The 16,915-nt window shown below is 50.1% G+C and overlaps 1 protein-coding gene across 5 annotated transcripts in view; it reads right to left on the bottom strand.

Annotated features, from left to right (window-relative positions):
* Positions 1–16,915, bottom strand: part of MGLL (monoglyceride lipase) — a 134,440-nt gene that overhangs the window by 8,788 nt on the left and 108,737 nt on the right. For all 5 annotated transcript variants that reach the window (XM_033210893.1, XM_033210895.1, XM_033210894.1 and 2 more), the window contains one exon: positions 12,592–12,681. In XM_033210893.1, the coding sequence (XP_033066784.1) occupies positions 12,592–12,681 (90 nt within the window). The remainder of the gene's footprint in view (positions 1–12,591; positions 12,682–16,915) is intronic.

The raw sequence follows: 16,915 nt of genomic DNA, 5'->3' as shown, positions 1-16,915 counted from the left end.
TCTTACAACCGCCTTCTTCCTGCAGCAGGCCTGCTGCTTTACCCTGCTGACCCCGAGCGTCCTGGGCACAGCAGGCCCTTGGGGACTCTGCTTCTGAGTTTAATTGCACTGATGGCCCAAGCGGCTTCCTGCTCTTGGCTTCATTTTCCATGTCTTGATCACGTAGGCCCTGTTTACACAATGGCCTATTCTGGGCCTGGGGCCCAGCCACCAGATGTGTCAGGGAAAGGGTAGGCCCCTGATGTGAACCACAGCCCGGACTGGGGGTGAGGGGCAGAGGGAAACTGGGACCAGGAGGCGGGGGAGGGCTTTACCACATGGGGAGATTGAGCCACAGAGGGGCCAAACCCTCCCCTCAAGTGGCAGTTCTGGCTCAATCACAATGGCCTTGATTTTTTGACAGCTTAAGATCTCAATCCACCAAAAGTCCTAGGAATGTGTCTTGTGGCTCCCAGGAAGGAGATAGCCAGGCCCCTTCCTCCCAAACCAGGCCCAAGCCCAGAACATGAGCCCATTCATTCAATATGGACCAACGAGTCAGTCCCCAAAGATTCCACACTGCATGATTCCACTGATGTAATGTTCTTCATGTGACAAAACGAGAGAAACAGAGACCAGACTCACAGCTGAAAGGACCGAGGAGGGTGTGGGGCGAGTCAGGAGTGGATGCGGCTGCAAAATGGCAACATGAGGGGTCCTTGTGGGGATGGAGTCATCTGTGACTTGACTGTGTCAAGGTCAGTATCCTGGTTGTGATACTGTCCTGTCATTTTGCAAAATGTCACTGCTGGGGGAAACTGGGTAATGGATACATGGAATCGCTCTGTATTATTTCTTACAGCTGCTTGTGAGTTACAGTGATCTTAAATGAAAAGTTTAACTAAAAACTAATGACAAAGGCCCAGGCTTTGGCACAATCTCTCGCACCCCCACTTTCCTGTTTAGCTCACCATGGCTCCCACCAGCTGAGACCAGGGTCTGCTGGGGACACAGCAGCTGGAAGCAGGAGCTCAAGCTGGGGAACCCAGGTCCAAGTGACCACTCCACCGTGGCTCTAGATAACTGATTTCCTGGGGAGCCCCCACTGGCTGAGAGCTGGAGTCTTTCTTCCCCTGGGGTAGGGTTGGGAGTATGGTAAGGCTCTACTCCTTCCTGGGCCTCAGTTTCCCCATCAGGGGACCCCAAAGGCTCCTCTTGGGCTTAAGTTTCACAAGCTGGCCTCCTGTTGAGCTTGACAGCCAGGAATACACCAGCTGGGGCTTCTGAATTTCCAGCACCGTCTCACTGTGGGAAGAAACTTTGCACTAAAGTGCAGTAAATGCAGCTGCAATCCTCAGCTGGGAGTTTTCTTACACTTATGGTTGAGCAAAATCAAGACACAACCCCTGCAGTCAAATCTCTTGACCCATTTTTTAAAAACCATTCCATGATGAAATGCAATATCACAGTTTAATTAGAATACTATGAAAAATAACTCATGCGTGGAGCCCTTGACTCTTTACTAGGTGCTGTAGTAAGTGCTTCACTCGTACTTGCTCATTTAATCTTCACCGGAACCTGTGATGTAGGAACTATTATTATTACCTTTTTACATATGAGGAGACAAGCTCAGAGAGGTTAGGTGACTCACCCAAGGTTACACAGCAAGTAAGAGGCAGAGCCAAGGTAAGAACCTAGGCACTCTGCTACTGCCATCAGCATTCTTAGCCACTTACCATGCTCTGCTGCCTGTCTCGAGAGGAGAAGGTGAAGGTCAGTGCTGGGGTATAGACAGCCAGGAGCTGTGCAGGTGGCAGGGGCACTAGCGCTCTCAGAAAAGGCAAGAATGGTCCCTGATGAGGACCCTAAGCAGATGGGCCTGACAGATGGTGAAGTGATCTGGTGGGGCCCAGGGGTTACCACCCTTCACAGCCAGCCAGAGGGGATAGGGGAGCCCTTCTGGGCACAGACAGGCATGTGTCATCCTGGATGAACCCCTAATCACAGAGAAATACAACCCAGCAGGCTTCATCCCTGTAAATCTGTCCACAGCGGGCTCTTCCTGCCTCTCCTTCCCTGCAATCTCCTCCCTTTTCCTATGGAAGCCTCACCCTTCCACCTGGGCTTTAGAGCCCATCCTGGAATTCCCACCTTCTTCCTCCATTGTTTAGATCTCTCTTAATCCATCCCTTTCCAATACAGGGAACTCGGATAGCCTTCTCTGGCATAATAGAGAAAGAGTGCACGACAACTCTACCTGAGTGATCTCTGTGAAATTTAGAAACCTGCAGGAACCCTAACAGGAACTGGCAGGTCTTTGTAGAGACGATGTCCTCATTTCTCACCTTTGTCTTGAATGGCTGGAGACATAATTTGTGGTGGAAAGAGCTGGATGAGAGAGAATCCTCTCGTGATGGCTTCTGTCTCCCATCACAAATGGCTTTTCAGCCCTTGCTCTTAGCTTAATTAACATTGTCTACTCCACTTTCAGGCCTCAGCTCAGCCTTCCCAGACCCCCACAGACTCTGCTGCCCCAAAGCCCTTCTCCCATGCTGCACTTGGCCTGGTCTGCAATCAGCGCATCTCTTCCCACATGTCTGCCCCACTTGAGGGTCAGGGCTCTGTCCTGCCCTCTGCATGTCCTGCATGGTGGCTGGCACAGGGAAAGCCCTTTGTAAACTCTGGTGCAATGGATGAAGAGGCAAACCATTCCCAAATCCAGCCCAAGAAGTAGCACCTTTGGGTACTGAGAGACCAGCATAGACCTCACTCATGGCAGCTGGGAATTGCTGGCCGCCTCCTGGCCAAGAGAGTGTCCACAATGGGAATGAGACTTGGCACCCTCGAAAGGGGAGGCCCTTGTCATTTCATTCAGTGAACGACTTTTCTGCGTGCACACATGGAAAGCCCCCACAGCATGCTTTCGGAGCTGCTTGGCACTGCTTTCCTTCAGTGCATCATGCTGAACCCCAGGCCCATGGAATATCCTAAACGCAAATAAGAATGTATCGTAGGCTGGGCGCAGTGGTGCATGCCTGTAATCCCAGCAGTTTGGGAGGCCAAAGGTGGGCAGATCACCTGAACCCAGGAATTCAAAACCAGCCTGGACAACATGGTAAAACCCTGTCTCTACAAAAAATACAAAAATTAGCCTGGTGTAGTGGTGCACACCTGGAGTCCCAGCTACTGGGGAGGCTGAGGTGGGAGGATTGCTTGGGCCCAAAAGGTGGAGGCTGCAGTAAGCTGAGATCACGCCACTGCACTCCAGCCTGGGCAAGACAGTGAGAGTCTGCCTCAAAAAAAAAAAAAAAAAAAGACAAACAACAACAACAACAAAAAAAAAACAGCAACCAAAAAAACAACGTCAATGTCCTGTGGAAGTTGGCCTGAATTTGGAACATGCTGAAGGCTGGAAACAGCTGTGCTTGGCGTGGCCCTGGTGTGCTTCCTCTCCCACACATCCCCTCCCAAGCCTGTAGCACCCTGGTCACTGCTGTCAGCCCCAGAGGGCTCACGGCATTGGGTCCCTGTCAAGCAGAGGTGGGTCCCTGTCATGCAGAGGTAGGTCCCATTTCAGACTCACAGATCTGTACCTGTCCCCCTCTGTGAAGAACCCTGTGGTACTTCCCACGGGGGCTGCAAGGCAAAGTCCTAACTTCTTGGTATGGCCTGCGACACCGCCATCCCTGCCCTCCCTTAACACTCCCCACTCCTCTTGACCCCAGGGCCCTTGCACAGCATGTCCCCTCAGCCTTCAGACCCCTTCCTTGGCTGCCAGTGGAGTTTCTCCCTCCCTATCAACTCTCGGCTCAGCTGCCCTTCCTCCAGGCAACCTTCCCTGGTCCCATGTGTGTCATCCCTGGACCCCTTTCCTCATGTGCTTGTCACCTGCACTACAGACTGGCCCCAACACCTCCATTTCCACCATCCCCTTCCATGCCCTTTCTCTTATCTGTCAGCAACCCTGTTCCCTCTCTTCAAGGCCCAGGTTAAGCGTTTCCTCCTGTGGCCAGGTGCCCAGACACCCTTGCTGACATCCACGCTTCTCTCCCTGGGCTCCTGTATCTTTGCCAACACCTCTTTCAGTGGGCCTCTCTCAGAGCTGTGATAGTAACAGCTCTCACTTGCTAGGGTCCACACTGTGCTAGGTGGCTGTGCAGTCATCTGGAGGGATCTGAGGAAGGGCAAGACTGAGTGTGGCTTCCAAGGTCACACTGAGGAGATGGAGCAGGGTCCAGACTGAGGTCCTTTTGGAAGGCTGTGCTCTTCCCACTGAGCCCACCGCCCCTTTCCCCTCTGTGCCACTGCAGCTGATGGGCCTGGCCGGCAGGGATAACAGGGCAGCCCATGGGGTGTCACGGCCTCCAGCTCTAGCCTGGCCGGAGTGGGAGCCCTGAGAAAGTTTGCTGGTGTGGTGAGCTGCCTGCAGGGTGGTAGAGGGGAGATAGGCCCTGCCTGACTCAGCAGAAAGCCTCTCCGGCTTGATAGACCCAAGCAAGCCCTGCCTACCAGGAGGCCTGAGTCCCCACAATGACCTTACCCTGACTTGGGCCAGCCCTAGCTGGCACCCAGCCTCGGTGGCTGAAATTCCTGAACCAGACCAGGGCCATTTGGAAAGAAGATGTTGCTGTACATTCTCCTCTCCTGGAAGCTGCACTGCCATTTTGGACAGAAAGAGGATAATCAAGGATCAGCCTACATTTCTGAGTTGCCACTTAATCAAGGGTGTGCAAATTAATGAGCATTCTTTCCTCCAAATTACTTTTTACTATGAAGGTTTGAACTTCTGGACATCCTGGCATTTGTTTGTTTGTTTGTTTTGGAGATGGAGTCTCCCTCTTGTTGCCCAGGCTGGAGTGCAGTGGTGCGATCTCGGCTCACTGCAACCTCTGTCTCCCAGGTTCAAATGATTCTCCTGCCTCAGCCTCCTGAGTAGCTGGGATTACAGGCACACGCCACCATGCCCCACTAATTTTTGTATTTTTAGTAGAGATGGGGTTTCATCATGTTGGCCAGGCTGGTCTCAAACTCCTGACCTCAGGTGATCCACCCACCTCGGCCTCCCAAAGTGCTGGGATTACAGGCATGAGCCACCGCACCCGGTCCTATCATCTGCTTTTAAGAGCAGTGAGCTAGGAATGGCTCTGCAGGTCGCAGCCCTGGCACATGGGGAAAGCTGTTTGCATAGCCCAGCGCCACCACTGTCTGCTCCCCCAGGATTCCTTCTGCAGGGCTCCAGAGTCTTCACAACCAGAAGTGACACAAAAAGTCAACCTCTCTTTGTCCTTTGGAGTGGAGGGCCCTGGAATGTGGTTCTGAACACAGAAGTGCTCCTGGGTGACCACCAAGGGAAAGGAAAAAGCAGCCGCCACATTCTCCACCTTCTCACAGGCTCAGGGATTTGAGAAATAATAAGAGAAACAAGAAAGAATTCCCGGGTCTTGCAGGATCACTTTCATAACTGCTGATCACAGAATAGCAAAATCATGCAATCTCGAGTCTTAAAATCAAACGGTGACAACTGTGGAAATTGGAGCATGGACTAGATCGAGGACAACAAGGGGGAATGACTGTTAACTTTTCCTAAATGTAAAAATGGCATGGGGTCCTGTGTGAAAGCCTCTGTTTTGAGTCCTTCCTCTTGGGCAACCCAGGCTGAAGTATTCAGGCGCATTCAGGATCATGGTGTCTGCAGTTTACTTTCATATGGTTCAGCCAAAACAAGGTATCCACTTCATGACATTGGATTTGGCAACGACTTCTTGGACATGACACCAAAAGCACAGGCAACAAAAGAAAAACAGATAAACTGGACTACGTCAGAAAGAAAAAACCCTTATGCCTCAGGGGACATTATTGGCAGAGGGAAAAGGCAGCCCACAGAATAGGAGAAAATATTTGCAAATTATATTTGTATATGGGGTTAATAACCAGATAAGGGGTTAATATCCAGAACATATACAGAACTCCTGCAACTTAACAACAAATAACAAACAACACAAATAGGAAATGAGCAAAGCAAACAATGGGCCAGACAATCCTAAGCAAAACGAACAAAGCTGGAGGAATCATGCTACCCAACTTCAAACTATATTCCAAGACTACAGTAACCAAAACAGCATGGCACTGGTACAAAAACAGACACATAACCAATGGAACAGAATGGAGATCTCAGAAATAAGACTGCATATCTACAACCATCTGATGGGTAACAAACCTGATGAAAACAAGCAATGGGAGAAGGACTCCCTATTTAATAAATGGTGCTGGGAAAACTGGCTAGCCATATGCAGAAAATTGAAACTGGACCCCTTCCTTTCACTACATACAAAAATTAACTCAAGATGGATTAAAGACTTAAATGTGAAACCCAAAACTATAAAATCCCTGGAAGGAAATCTAGACAATACCATTCAGAACATAGGCACGGGCAAAGATTTAATGATGAAAATGTCAAAATTAATTGCAACAAAAACAAAAACTGACAAATGGTATCTAATGAAACTAAAGAGCTTCTGCACAGCAAAGAAACTATCACCAGAGTGAACAGACAACCTACAGAATGGGAGAAAATTTTTGCAATCTATCCACCTGACAAAGGTCTAATATCCAGAATCTACAAGAAATTTAAACAAATTTGCAAGAAAAAAACAACCCCACCAATAGTGGGCAAAGGATATGAATAGACACTTTTCAAAAGAGGAAATTTATGTGGCCAAAAACATATGAAAAAAAGCTCAACATCACCAATCATCAGAGAAATGCAAATCAAAACTACAATGAGATACCATCTCATGCCAGTCAGAATGGCGATTATTAAAAAGTCAAGAAACAACAGATGCTGGTGAGGCTGTGGAGAAATAGGAACACTTTTACATTGTTGGTGGGAATGTAAATTAGTTCAACCACTGTGGAAGACAACAGAAACACCATTTGACCCAGCAATCCCTTTGGGTATTACTGGGTATACACCCAAAGGAATATAAATCATTCTATTATAAAGATACATGCACACATATTGTAGCACTATTCACAATAGCAAAGACATGGAATCAACCTAAATGCTATACAATGATAGACTGGATAAAGAAAATGTGGTACATATACATCATGGAATACTATGCAGCCATAAAAAGGAACAAGATCATGTCCTTTGCAGGGACATGGATGGAGCTGGAAGCCATTATCCTCAGCAAACTAATGCAGGAACTGAAAACCAAACACCACATATTCTCACTTATAAGTGGGAGCTGAACAATGAGAACACATGGACACAGGGAGGGGAACATCACACACCAGGGCCTGTCAGGGGGAGGGGCACAGGGGGAGGGAGAGCATCAGGATAAATAGCTAATGCATGTGGGGCTTAATACCTAAGTGATGGGTTGCTGGGTGCAGTAAACCACCATGGCATGTGTTTACCTGTGTAACAAACCTGCACATCCTGCATGTATATCCTGGAACTTTAAATTAAATTAAATTAAAAAAAAGAAAAAAGAAAAACAATAGACAAGAAATAGGAAAAAGAAAAGAAATGGGTAAGGGATCTGAACAAACATTTCTCTAAAGAAGACATACAAGGTCCCAGCGCAGTGGCTCACGCCTGTAATCCCAGCACTTTGGGAGGCCGAGGCGGGCAGATCACCTGAGGTCAGGAGTTCAAGACCAGCCTGACCAACATGGAGAAACCCCGTCTCTACTAAAAAGACAAAATTAGCCTAGCGTGGTGGCACACGCCTGTAATCCCAGCTACTCAGTAGGCGGAGGCAGGAGAATTGCTTGAACCTGGGAGGTGGAGGTTGCGGTGAGCCAAGATCACACCACTGCACTCCAGCCTGGGCGATGAGAGAGAAACTCCATCTCAAAAAAAAAAGAAGAAGAAGAAGAAGACATATAAAAGGCCAAAAAGCACATGAAAAGACACTCAGCATCACTAACCATTAGGGAAATAGAAATCAAACCCCACTGAGATGCCACTCCATGCCCATTAGGATGGCTACTATCAAAAAACACAACCTAACAAGTGTGGGCAAGGATGTAGGGAACGCTTGAGCACTATTGGTGAGAATGTGAAATGGCACAGCCACCGTGGAAATGGCACAGCCACCGTGGAAAACGGCAGCGTGGTTCCTCCAAAATTACCAGCGGAATATGACATACCCAAAAGAATGGAAGCAGGGTCTGGAGTGGATATCTGCAACGTCACGGGCACAGCAGTGTTATTCACCTCTCAGCTGAGAGGTGTCTTTGGGAGAGCTTTGCTTAGGCTGTGTTCCCATGGGAGCCCAACTAAGCCCACATCTTCTTTCTTTCCTCCACTGCCAAGGCCCTACAACGTGCATGTCCCATGTACCCACAAAGGTACTTGAGAAAGAAGCTCAGATGGGCCTGCTGGACACAGAGAACTCCTCAGTGTGTCCTGTATCTTGCTGGCAGCTGGGGCTTCCCTGACAGTCTCTGCAGTCCCTGGCTTTCTGCTGCCATTAAAGCATCCAACTTCCAGGACCTGCCTCTCGTGAGCTCAGAGCCATTTGTTTCTCCCAGCCTTGGTGGCTGGCAGGAGTGGGGCTGGGAGCAGGTCCGGAGATGGAACATCTACAGAGGGTGGTGCAGGGCACAAAAGCAACATAGAGCAATTCACACGCTCCCTCGCCACCACCCCACATGGAGCCATATGCCCAAGAGACTTTCTAGCCCTGTTTTTTTTTAGGGCATTGGGAAATTTTTAGCTGCAAATACTGGTAATAAGACTGTCTCAAATAGACAAGTATGCTGTGGGGAATGTAAGTGATGAACGATGGAGAGCCACAAAATAAAATCTGCTAGCCAAACCGAGTCTGCTGGAAGGTTCTTAGCTCGTTCTTGGAGGGAACTCCCATGGGAGGCTGTGTCCTGGGGACAGGGTGAGAGGCTGAGGCCCATCTTTAGCTGTGGTTACATTTAAGTCGAAGGCCTCAGCATGGCTGAGCTTTCCGAGACCCAGCAGGAGCCTTCTGAGGGCCTCTGGGCAGCATGGGTGCAAGACAGGCAGGCAACAGGGGGACCTGGAGCCGACTCCCCGACATTGGGCACATCCAAAACATCAGGCAGGGGAGACAAGAAAGGAAGCTGAGTGGCCACTCCTTACGGCACCTAGGTGCTCAGAACTCAGCATATGGCCTGTCTGAGGGAATATAAACCGGCAGATGCACAGGGAGGGCCTCCAGGGTATTTATAAAGAACAGAGACTGGGCTCTAGAAGACAAGTGGCCTCAAGAGACAAGCAGCTGAGTTTCCTAGCGCAAGGTGTGCTCAGAATCATGGCCTCTTTGCCTCCTGCCTCCACCCCTTCCACAGCCTGGGAGAGGAAGCAGTGCATTCCGCCTGAGTATGTGGATGGCTGAGGGCATGGGCAGATGCTGAGCAACCTCTCCTCCTCACCTCCTCCCACAGCGTCCTTGGCCATAGAACTCTTTAGAATCACATTCAAGGCTTCTCAGAGTAGGAAGGGATTCATCACATTCTGATAAAGCCTTTTTGGGGGGGAATGATTCTGTATTCTGATGTTCTGATCAGGGTCCCTAAATGCATTGACAAACATAGTAAATGTCTGTGTAGCAACTTCTTTGTTCCTCGGGTTTGAGTGCCAAGGGCACTTGGCCCGGAGTGTGTTCTTGGGCAAGTGACTTGCCCTCTCTGGGCCCACACTTCTACAACTACAAATACTGGTAACAAGACTGACTTCCTGGGGTCATGGTGAGACCAGAAGGGCTCTAGTGTCTGACACAGAAGAATGATGCCATCATTGTGCATTGGGTAGTGCTGAGACAATAAAAAGTCTTCTCATGCCTTTTTTCCCGAAGGCTTCACACATGCAGGGAGAATGTGGCTCTCTATAAGGTGGCCGCTGCGGGGCAAGGCAAGTGAAGAGAGCCTGCTAGCAGTGCTGGGTGGGTTGTGAGAATGCTTGTCACAGCAAACACCAAACATTCTGCTTTTGACATTCCGGCAACAGAGCCAACCTGCTTCCCTTCAGAGAGAATTCCAGATCTTCCCCAGGACCTGTGCACCCTCCAGTCCCAGGTCCCTGCACCCTCGATTGCCGTCCAGTGGCCCATCCCCCGTAGTCCTGCTCACTCAGCTTGTTAGGCAAACATTTCTTTGCGGTTTGAGGCTTTTATAGCTGCAGGGTTCCATGGGAAATGTCTTAGCTAAAGATGTGCCTCAAGACACCCTGATGTTAGATGCCTTTCCCAACACATTTTCCCCTTGGCGTTGCTATTTTTAAAGCTCAGCAGAACGTTCAGAGGGAGATGCAGAGCTGCAGCAGGAGAGGGAGGGAAAGGCGGGCTCTTGATTTTTTCCGACTGCAGTCCAGCTTTGGGGCTGACCGGCCACCTCCCTTCCTCATGTCTTCTCAGCAGGGACATTTATTAGTGTTTCTAAATAACTGATGACCTGCCCAGCCAGAAGCCTGAGGCAGGAGGGCTCAGACAGGGGGCTATGGGTTGGGCAGGAACAGAGGAGGGGAGCCCCACCAGGCGCTTCTGTCCTGAGTAAGGCTGAGGAATTTCTCATTATTGCAAAAAGGAGAGAAAAGATCTGAAATTGGATGCTTTTAAACAGAGAGGGTTTGGAATCTCTTTTTAGTACCTCTTTTTTTCTTCCTCTTTGCCCATGTATTTTCAGGTGTTCAGATAAACAATTTGGATTTGCAACTGGGTGCCTTGTCTCAAAGGGAGGCCCCTCCCTCCCCGATCCATCTTTCTCAAACCTACTGTTGTCCTGGCACCGCTGCTACAAAGATCACTGGTTTTACCAGAGACCACGCCTTCAAGCTAGAGCCACTGTGAGGGATTCAGGCAGGTGCAGGAGCCCCTGCCCCACACTCAGTTTCTCTGACAAAGTGGCTCCCATACACAGAGCAATGGCCATGGGATGCGTGGACCAGCAATCAATTGTAAAACAGGAAACAGAGCTTAATTATCATAATTACTAGCTTGAGGGAGGTACCAAAGCATGGACTTTTGAATAAAATGGGCTAAAATCCCACCTCTGCCCCTGACTAGTTGTGCAATCTTGAACAGGTTATTTCACCTCTCCAAGCCTGTTTCTTCATCTGTGAAATGGGGTTAATGTCTATCTCATTCATGTCAGGATTAAATCAAACAGTGTATATTTGGCTTTGGTCTTTCTAGGTCCTAAAGTTGTGCTCTTTTACCGTATGAATCTGCTTTTTGGAATTAAAGATTTTTCCTTTACTCAGATATTCTTTCAGAAAGACCAGGGGCCACACACTGGCCCCTGATGGGCCCAACCTGGCCCCAAGATGTGAGTTTGGGAGGCACGGTGGGCTTTAGAAACCAAATTATATTAGAATTTTAAATTAATGTGGATGGGTTAAACAGATCAGATGCCCTCTGGCTCCACACAGGCCTCATGGCTCGCTAGAGTCTCTCACCAGTCTGATTTTTAAGCAGTTGGCCCTAAGAAGCCTGGGAGTTTCAACCTTTGATCTAGAAAGTCTCTTTCCTACACACCACGGGCTATTCCTCCTGAGCTGCCCACTCTCTAAGTGACTCAGAGGGCCAGGAGGCCACATTTCATAATGAAGCTAGAGTCCAACAGCCCACCGAAGTTTGGGAACACCCCCACAATGCCAGAGCACTGCACTCCACTTCCCAGGGCCCTTTAGGGAGCCAGTGATTCAATGATTTCAAACTCCTAAAGCAAGAGGGCAACTAAGGCAGAAGAGTGGCAAACTTACTTGCTTATTCATGAAGATAATTCTGGTGTCTTCTGGATGCTTCCTACCCACTAGCTGCAAGCCCACAGGAACCCTCTCCCATACCTAGACAGAGCACAGCTAGAGACCACACCTACCCAAGTTCCCAGGCTAGCCTCACCACTGGCTGACCCCAGGCAAGTCCTCCCACATTATGGGGCTCAGTTTGCTCATCTGCAATATGGGTCTGTCCTTCCTTTGCTACCACTATTCTGAATTACTCCCAGGGATCCCCTTCCTCTACTCTCAGTGGGTGGGGATGATACTATCCCCTTTTCCTGGACAAATAATCTAGGCCTGGACAATCAGTCAGTAAGAATCAGCCCTGAGACTTTTGCTGGAAAGAGGTGCTGTTTTTCCACTGGGGTTGCTCAGGGAAACCTGCTGGTGGCCCTCTTGGCCTTCACTGGGGGAAAGCCTATCTGGGAAAGAAGCCAAACCAGGGGAGATGAGAGCTGGGGAGAGACCGATGGAGAATAAGACTTTCGACGCCCTGGATTCAGCCATGTCTGAAGCCTTCAGTTCCATTCACCACAAAATCCCTGCTTTTGCTTAAATCACTTTGACTTGGGTTTCTGTCTCTTGCAACCAAAAGACTTGACTGGTACACACTCAACTTCCACTGTCAGCTCCTTTCATGTTTAGAACACAGCTCAGGCATCATAGCCAACCCACCCTTTTCACCCAAACCTGAAGCCAACCATGTCTCATGCACCACTGTGTGCTCGTCACTTTGCACGGGGCCTCGGTGAAAGGGCAGTAGAGAATGCCAAGGCTGGAGCCAAAACTCTGATTCCCTTTGGGGGCAGCCACCCAAGCTACCCCTGGGGTTTTGGAAAGCCTCTCACCTCTGTCTTATTCCGAGAGAGCACGCTGGAGTCGATGGGCCCGAGGGACAAGTTTGGCAGCACAAGGTTGAGCACTTTCGCAGCAAGGACCTAGCCGGGGAGGGAAAACAAGAGCTGTGAGTACAAGTGGCATCCACGCCCGGCTCTTCCGCAGTGACAGTTTACAGTACATTAAGGAGAGTGATGCCCAAACTGAACATCAGCCAGGTTCATCTCCCAAGCCTGCATCCTCAAGCCTGCATGCCCAAGGACTCTCCCTTCTGACTCAGCCTCTATTCAGCCTGGCTCTGCTCCACCTGGGGGAGTTGGCCAGGCAGCCACCATGCCCAAGGCGGGAAGTCGTGTCTGAATTTTGCCCACTCTATACCTCCCCATGATGGCTCATGGGTTGCAATTTTGCATCACTGGCAACAGCTGTCCGGGCTGAGCTCTGGCACCCAGGCCATTTCTCTGGGGTACTGAAAATACACGGCAGGCGCAGAATCACCCAGATCAGCTGAGCACGAAGCAGGACAGCACGTAAGGGCCCACAGGAACCACACAGAGGATCTGTGCATCCATTTCTCTTGCGGGGAAGTAGAAATAGCATCATCCTGATGAGGAGGCTGTGTGGCAGAGGGAAGGAGAGCTGGGTTTGATTCCTAACTCTGCTGCCTTGTGAACATGGGCCGGGATCTCCACATTGCTGAGCCTCCGTTTCCTCAGCTGCCAGTGGGACCTTGACCCTCCCCCAGAGGACCATGGGGAAGGTGAATAACACCCTGTGTGCAGAAGCCCACGGAACACAGCAGGAGCTTAATACATGCTCATTGAACTTGAGCCTGATTCAGGCCCAAACCTTCCCACCCCCTCCCCCTTTTCTCCTTCTGGATCTCTTGTTTTCCCGGGAAAACAGAGAACCCATATCTCACACTTCTGCCTTCAGAGAGGGACTGTTTTCACTTCTGCAATGTGCACAGACATTTGGGGATGAAAGATGCTATTTCAAAAGTGAGCCGTGAAATGCTGAAATTAGAATCGGATGGAAGGTGGCAAGCAGTGAATTCTCAGTGCACATCAAGGGCACAGGGCCCATAGCTCAGTACCCTTGGCAGAGGGCAAGGGCACTCATGGGCACTGAGGAAGCACCTTCTGGTGCATTGGGCACAGTATCCCGATTTTTTTTTTTTTTTGAAACATAGTCTTGCTCTGTTGCCCAGGCTGGAGTGCAGTGGCACAATCTCGGCTCACTGCAACCTTCACCTCCTGGGTTCAAGTGATTCTCCTGCCTCAGCCTCCTGAGTAGCTAGGATTAAAGGCACGCGCCATCACTCCTAGCTAATTTTTCTATTTTTAGTAGAGACAGGGTTTCACCATGTTGGTCAGGCTGGTTTCAAACTCCTGACCTTGTGATCTGCCCGCCTCGGCCTCCCAAAACGCTAGGATGTAGGAGTGAGCCACGGTGCCCGGCCAGTCTCCCGATCTTTACAAAAACCCTGGGAAGTGAGGCTTCATCTCCACTGAACAGGTAAGAAAATGGAGGCTCAGTACCACGAGGTCCATGGGAGGGGCCCTGGGCTGGGGGGCCACTTTATGTTCTTATGCCACATGGCCTGGATTACTCTGTCTCTGTCTGCCGCTGTCTGTGTCTCTCTCCACAAATGTGACCCAGAGCTCTAACCTTCCCGTAGGTCTCAACACCAGCGGCCGCCGATGTTCTTTTGGGGGACAAGATTGCTGTGCTTACCCACCCGCCCTGTAGGCCACGGCTAGACCTTCCTGTGTCCTTGGCCTGCACAAGTACGGCGTGACCGCCCACCACGATTGTTTCTCAACCATCCAGTATCAGGCAGACAGCAAAAAACAGGCTTTTCTCCTAAAGGGCTTTGCTCCACATGCATGAACCTATTCAGAGTTCCATGTGGTCAACTATCCTTTTCTCAAATGGTAGAAATCAGTAATTTCTTCTTAGTGCAAAGGTGGCAGCCCCCTGCCTCTGAGGAGGAAGCTCACTGCCCTCCAGCCTTGGCATCCAGGCAAGCAGATCTCATTCTGCAGCTGCTACTGTGCCAGGTGCTTTGCTGAGCCCTGGGGTCTGACTTTGACCGTCTAGTGTAGAAGCATGTGGCAGCCTAACTTCGAGCACTGTGCAGGGGCATGGTGTGTCTGCATAATCAGAAGCCTTGCAGCATGGCTGTGATGGGTCAGGAACATTCAAGAGTCCAGCTGGTGTCATGGGCCAGAACAAGCCTGGGAAAGGAAAACTTGGAATTCTGGGAACTCTGCACAAGGATTGGGGTATTTTTAAACACGGATCAAATGTTTGTGAACTCCAAGAATTGGGAGCTCATCTGCATTGGGATCTGTGCTTTCAAAGGTTAAAACAATCTAAAAATGAGAAAATGGAGTGGATCAGTGCATAAAGGCAGTGGGCCGTGGCTCTGTGGCCTTCACTAGACTCTGGCTGTGTAAGGACGAGTGTTCCAGGGCCTTAGCTCTCTCCTCCAGCAGTAGTGATCAAGGGCCACACTGTGAGGGAAGACTTCTATGTTCCACAGTTATGAAGAACTCATTCTAGATATTCTGCTGTTCTCAGTACCCCATCACTTCTCCCTGACGCTGACAGTGTGTGTGTCCATGAAACACCACAAACACCTCCTCCCAGTGTTGCCCTGAGAGATTCTGACTGTACTGGCTGAAGTGGGGCCCTGGCATCAGTGCCTTTTTAAAGTTCCTTGGTGATCCTGTGTGCAGCCAGGGCAGACATGGGGCTGCCAGCTATGGGGGGATCTCCGCCACGCTCAGGAACTGCAGTAAGGCTCTGTGTGACAGAATGGGTGTGCAAATGCCAGGTTTGCAGGCGCTGCTCCGAGGTCAGCCCACCTGCCTGCTGGGGCCCACACAGCCTTCTCAGGGACATGGCTGTTTTATGTAAGCCAGCTTCCTACCCATTCCCTGACCAGATGGCTCAGAGCCAAGAAAAGGCCCAGGGACCCAGCACCTCAGCAGTGCCTGCCACAGAGGTGAAAGCAAGAGACCACCCAGCATCCACGCCATTTCGTCCAAGCCCACCACCAGATTTCTCATTGTGCCACCATTTGTGTTTTGAGGACCCATCACCTGATTCTGTGGGGACCTGGGCCCGGAGGTGCCGGTCCATCTTCAGGATCGGTCATTTGTGAAGACAGACTTACCTTTATCCTTGAACATATGTTTCTGCTGCTGGCACCTCTTAACCCAAAAGTTTTATACCAAAAAGCAACAAGGCCTCTACTTCCAGGCTCTGGAGAAGATGCTGACAGCTTAGGATCAGCACCTCAAGGATCAGCACAGCTCAAGCCATCCTTGAAGTGGTTTCACAGGGGATGGGGAAGGGGGAACAGAGAGCCAGAGAGAGCCTGCCTCCAGGAGAGAATTACAGCAAGCCCTATTCTGTCCTCTCATCCAGCAAGCCTGATTTTCTTCCTCCATGAACAGAGGAACTTTTGCAGTTAAAGGAAGCTTTTAAGAAAAGAGCTTCATAGGAAAAAAAAAAAAAAAAAAAAAGAGGAGAGCCTCTTCCTGAGAAGTATTTGCTTTAGAAAATGAACAATGCAAGGGGCTGCTCCCTGGAGGGAAGGAAGTGATTCCTGGCAGTGGAATGCCTCACCATCCCCTTCCAGGTACAAAAAGCCAAGGCCTGGGAGGCCTCCCCCTCCTATAGCTGTGAATGATCTATTGCTGAAAGCGCAAACAGATGTAGGGAGAGCACATCCTGCTCAGGAGTGGAGGCAGAAGGTGACTTCCGCTGCATGCATCCAGCTGAGCGCTGGCTGCCCAAGGACTGATGGGGCAAGCAGCCACCTTGCTCCCCTAAAGGAGCTGCTGCCAGCAGGTTCAGGATGAGGGAATGTGCCTAAAAGGACAAGCTTGTAACAGTAAAACTCCCGTGGCTGATGGTGTAGATGAGGCACTGGTGTCCTAGTGATAATAACTGGTTGTTCTATCACGAATGTAGACGGAGGAACACGCCCTCCAGGAACGCCTGGTGCAGATTCTGCAGACTTTTCCCAGTGAATGCACACACAGGCATGTCCTGGCGCTAAATCCCTAGGAATGCCACCCCAAGAACAGAAAGGTCTCAGTGCATAGATGGTTGCTGAAGCCCTGGCTGCAAATTACACCAGAGAGAGTGTACAAAGAGGCAGGAGGGGACCCAGGTGGATACACCATTCACAGGAAACGTACAGAAAGAGAAACCCATGAAGGAGACTACTAGAGTCCTGGGGTTCCCTTAAAATGATCTGTAATTCCCTGTCTTCCCAGGAAGATGGAACCGTCTGTACTGTTCTGTTCCTTCAATCCA

This window comes from Trachypithecus francoisi, unplaced genomic scaffold (genome assembly GCF_009764315.1).
Source record: "Trachypithecus francoisi isolate TF-2019V2 unplaced genomic scaffold, Tfra_2.0 Lachesis_group0, whole genome shotgun sequence".
Taxonomy (NCBI): Eukaryota; Metazoa; Chordata; class Mammalia; order Primates; family Cercopithecidae; genus Trachypithecus; species Trachypithecus francoisi.
This window is presented reverse-complemented; position numbering and strand designations above follow the sequence as displayed.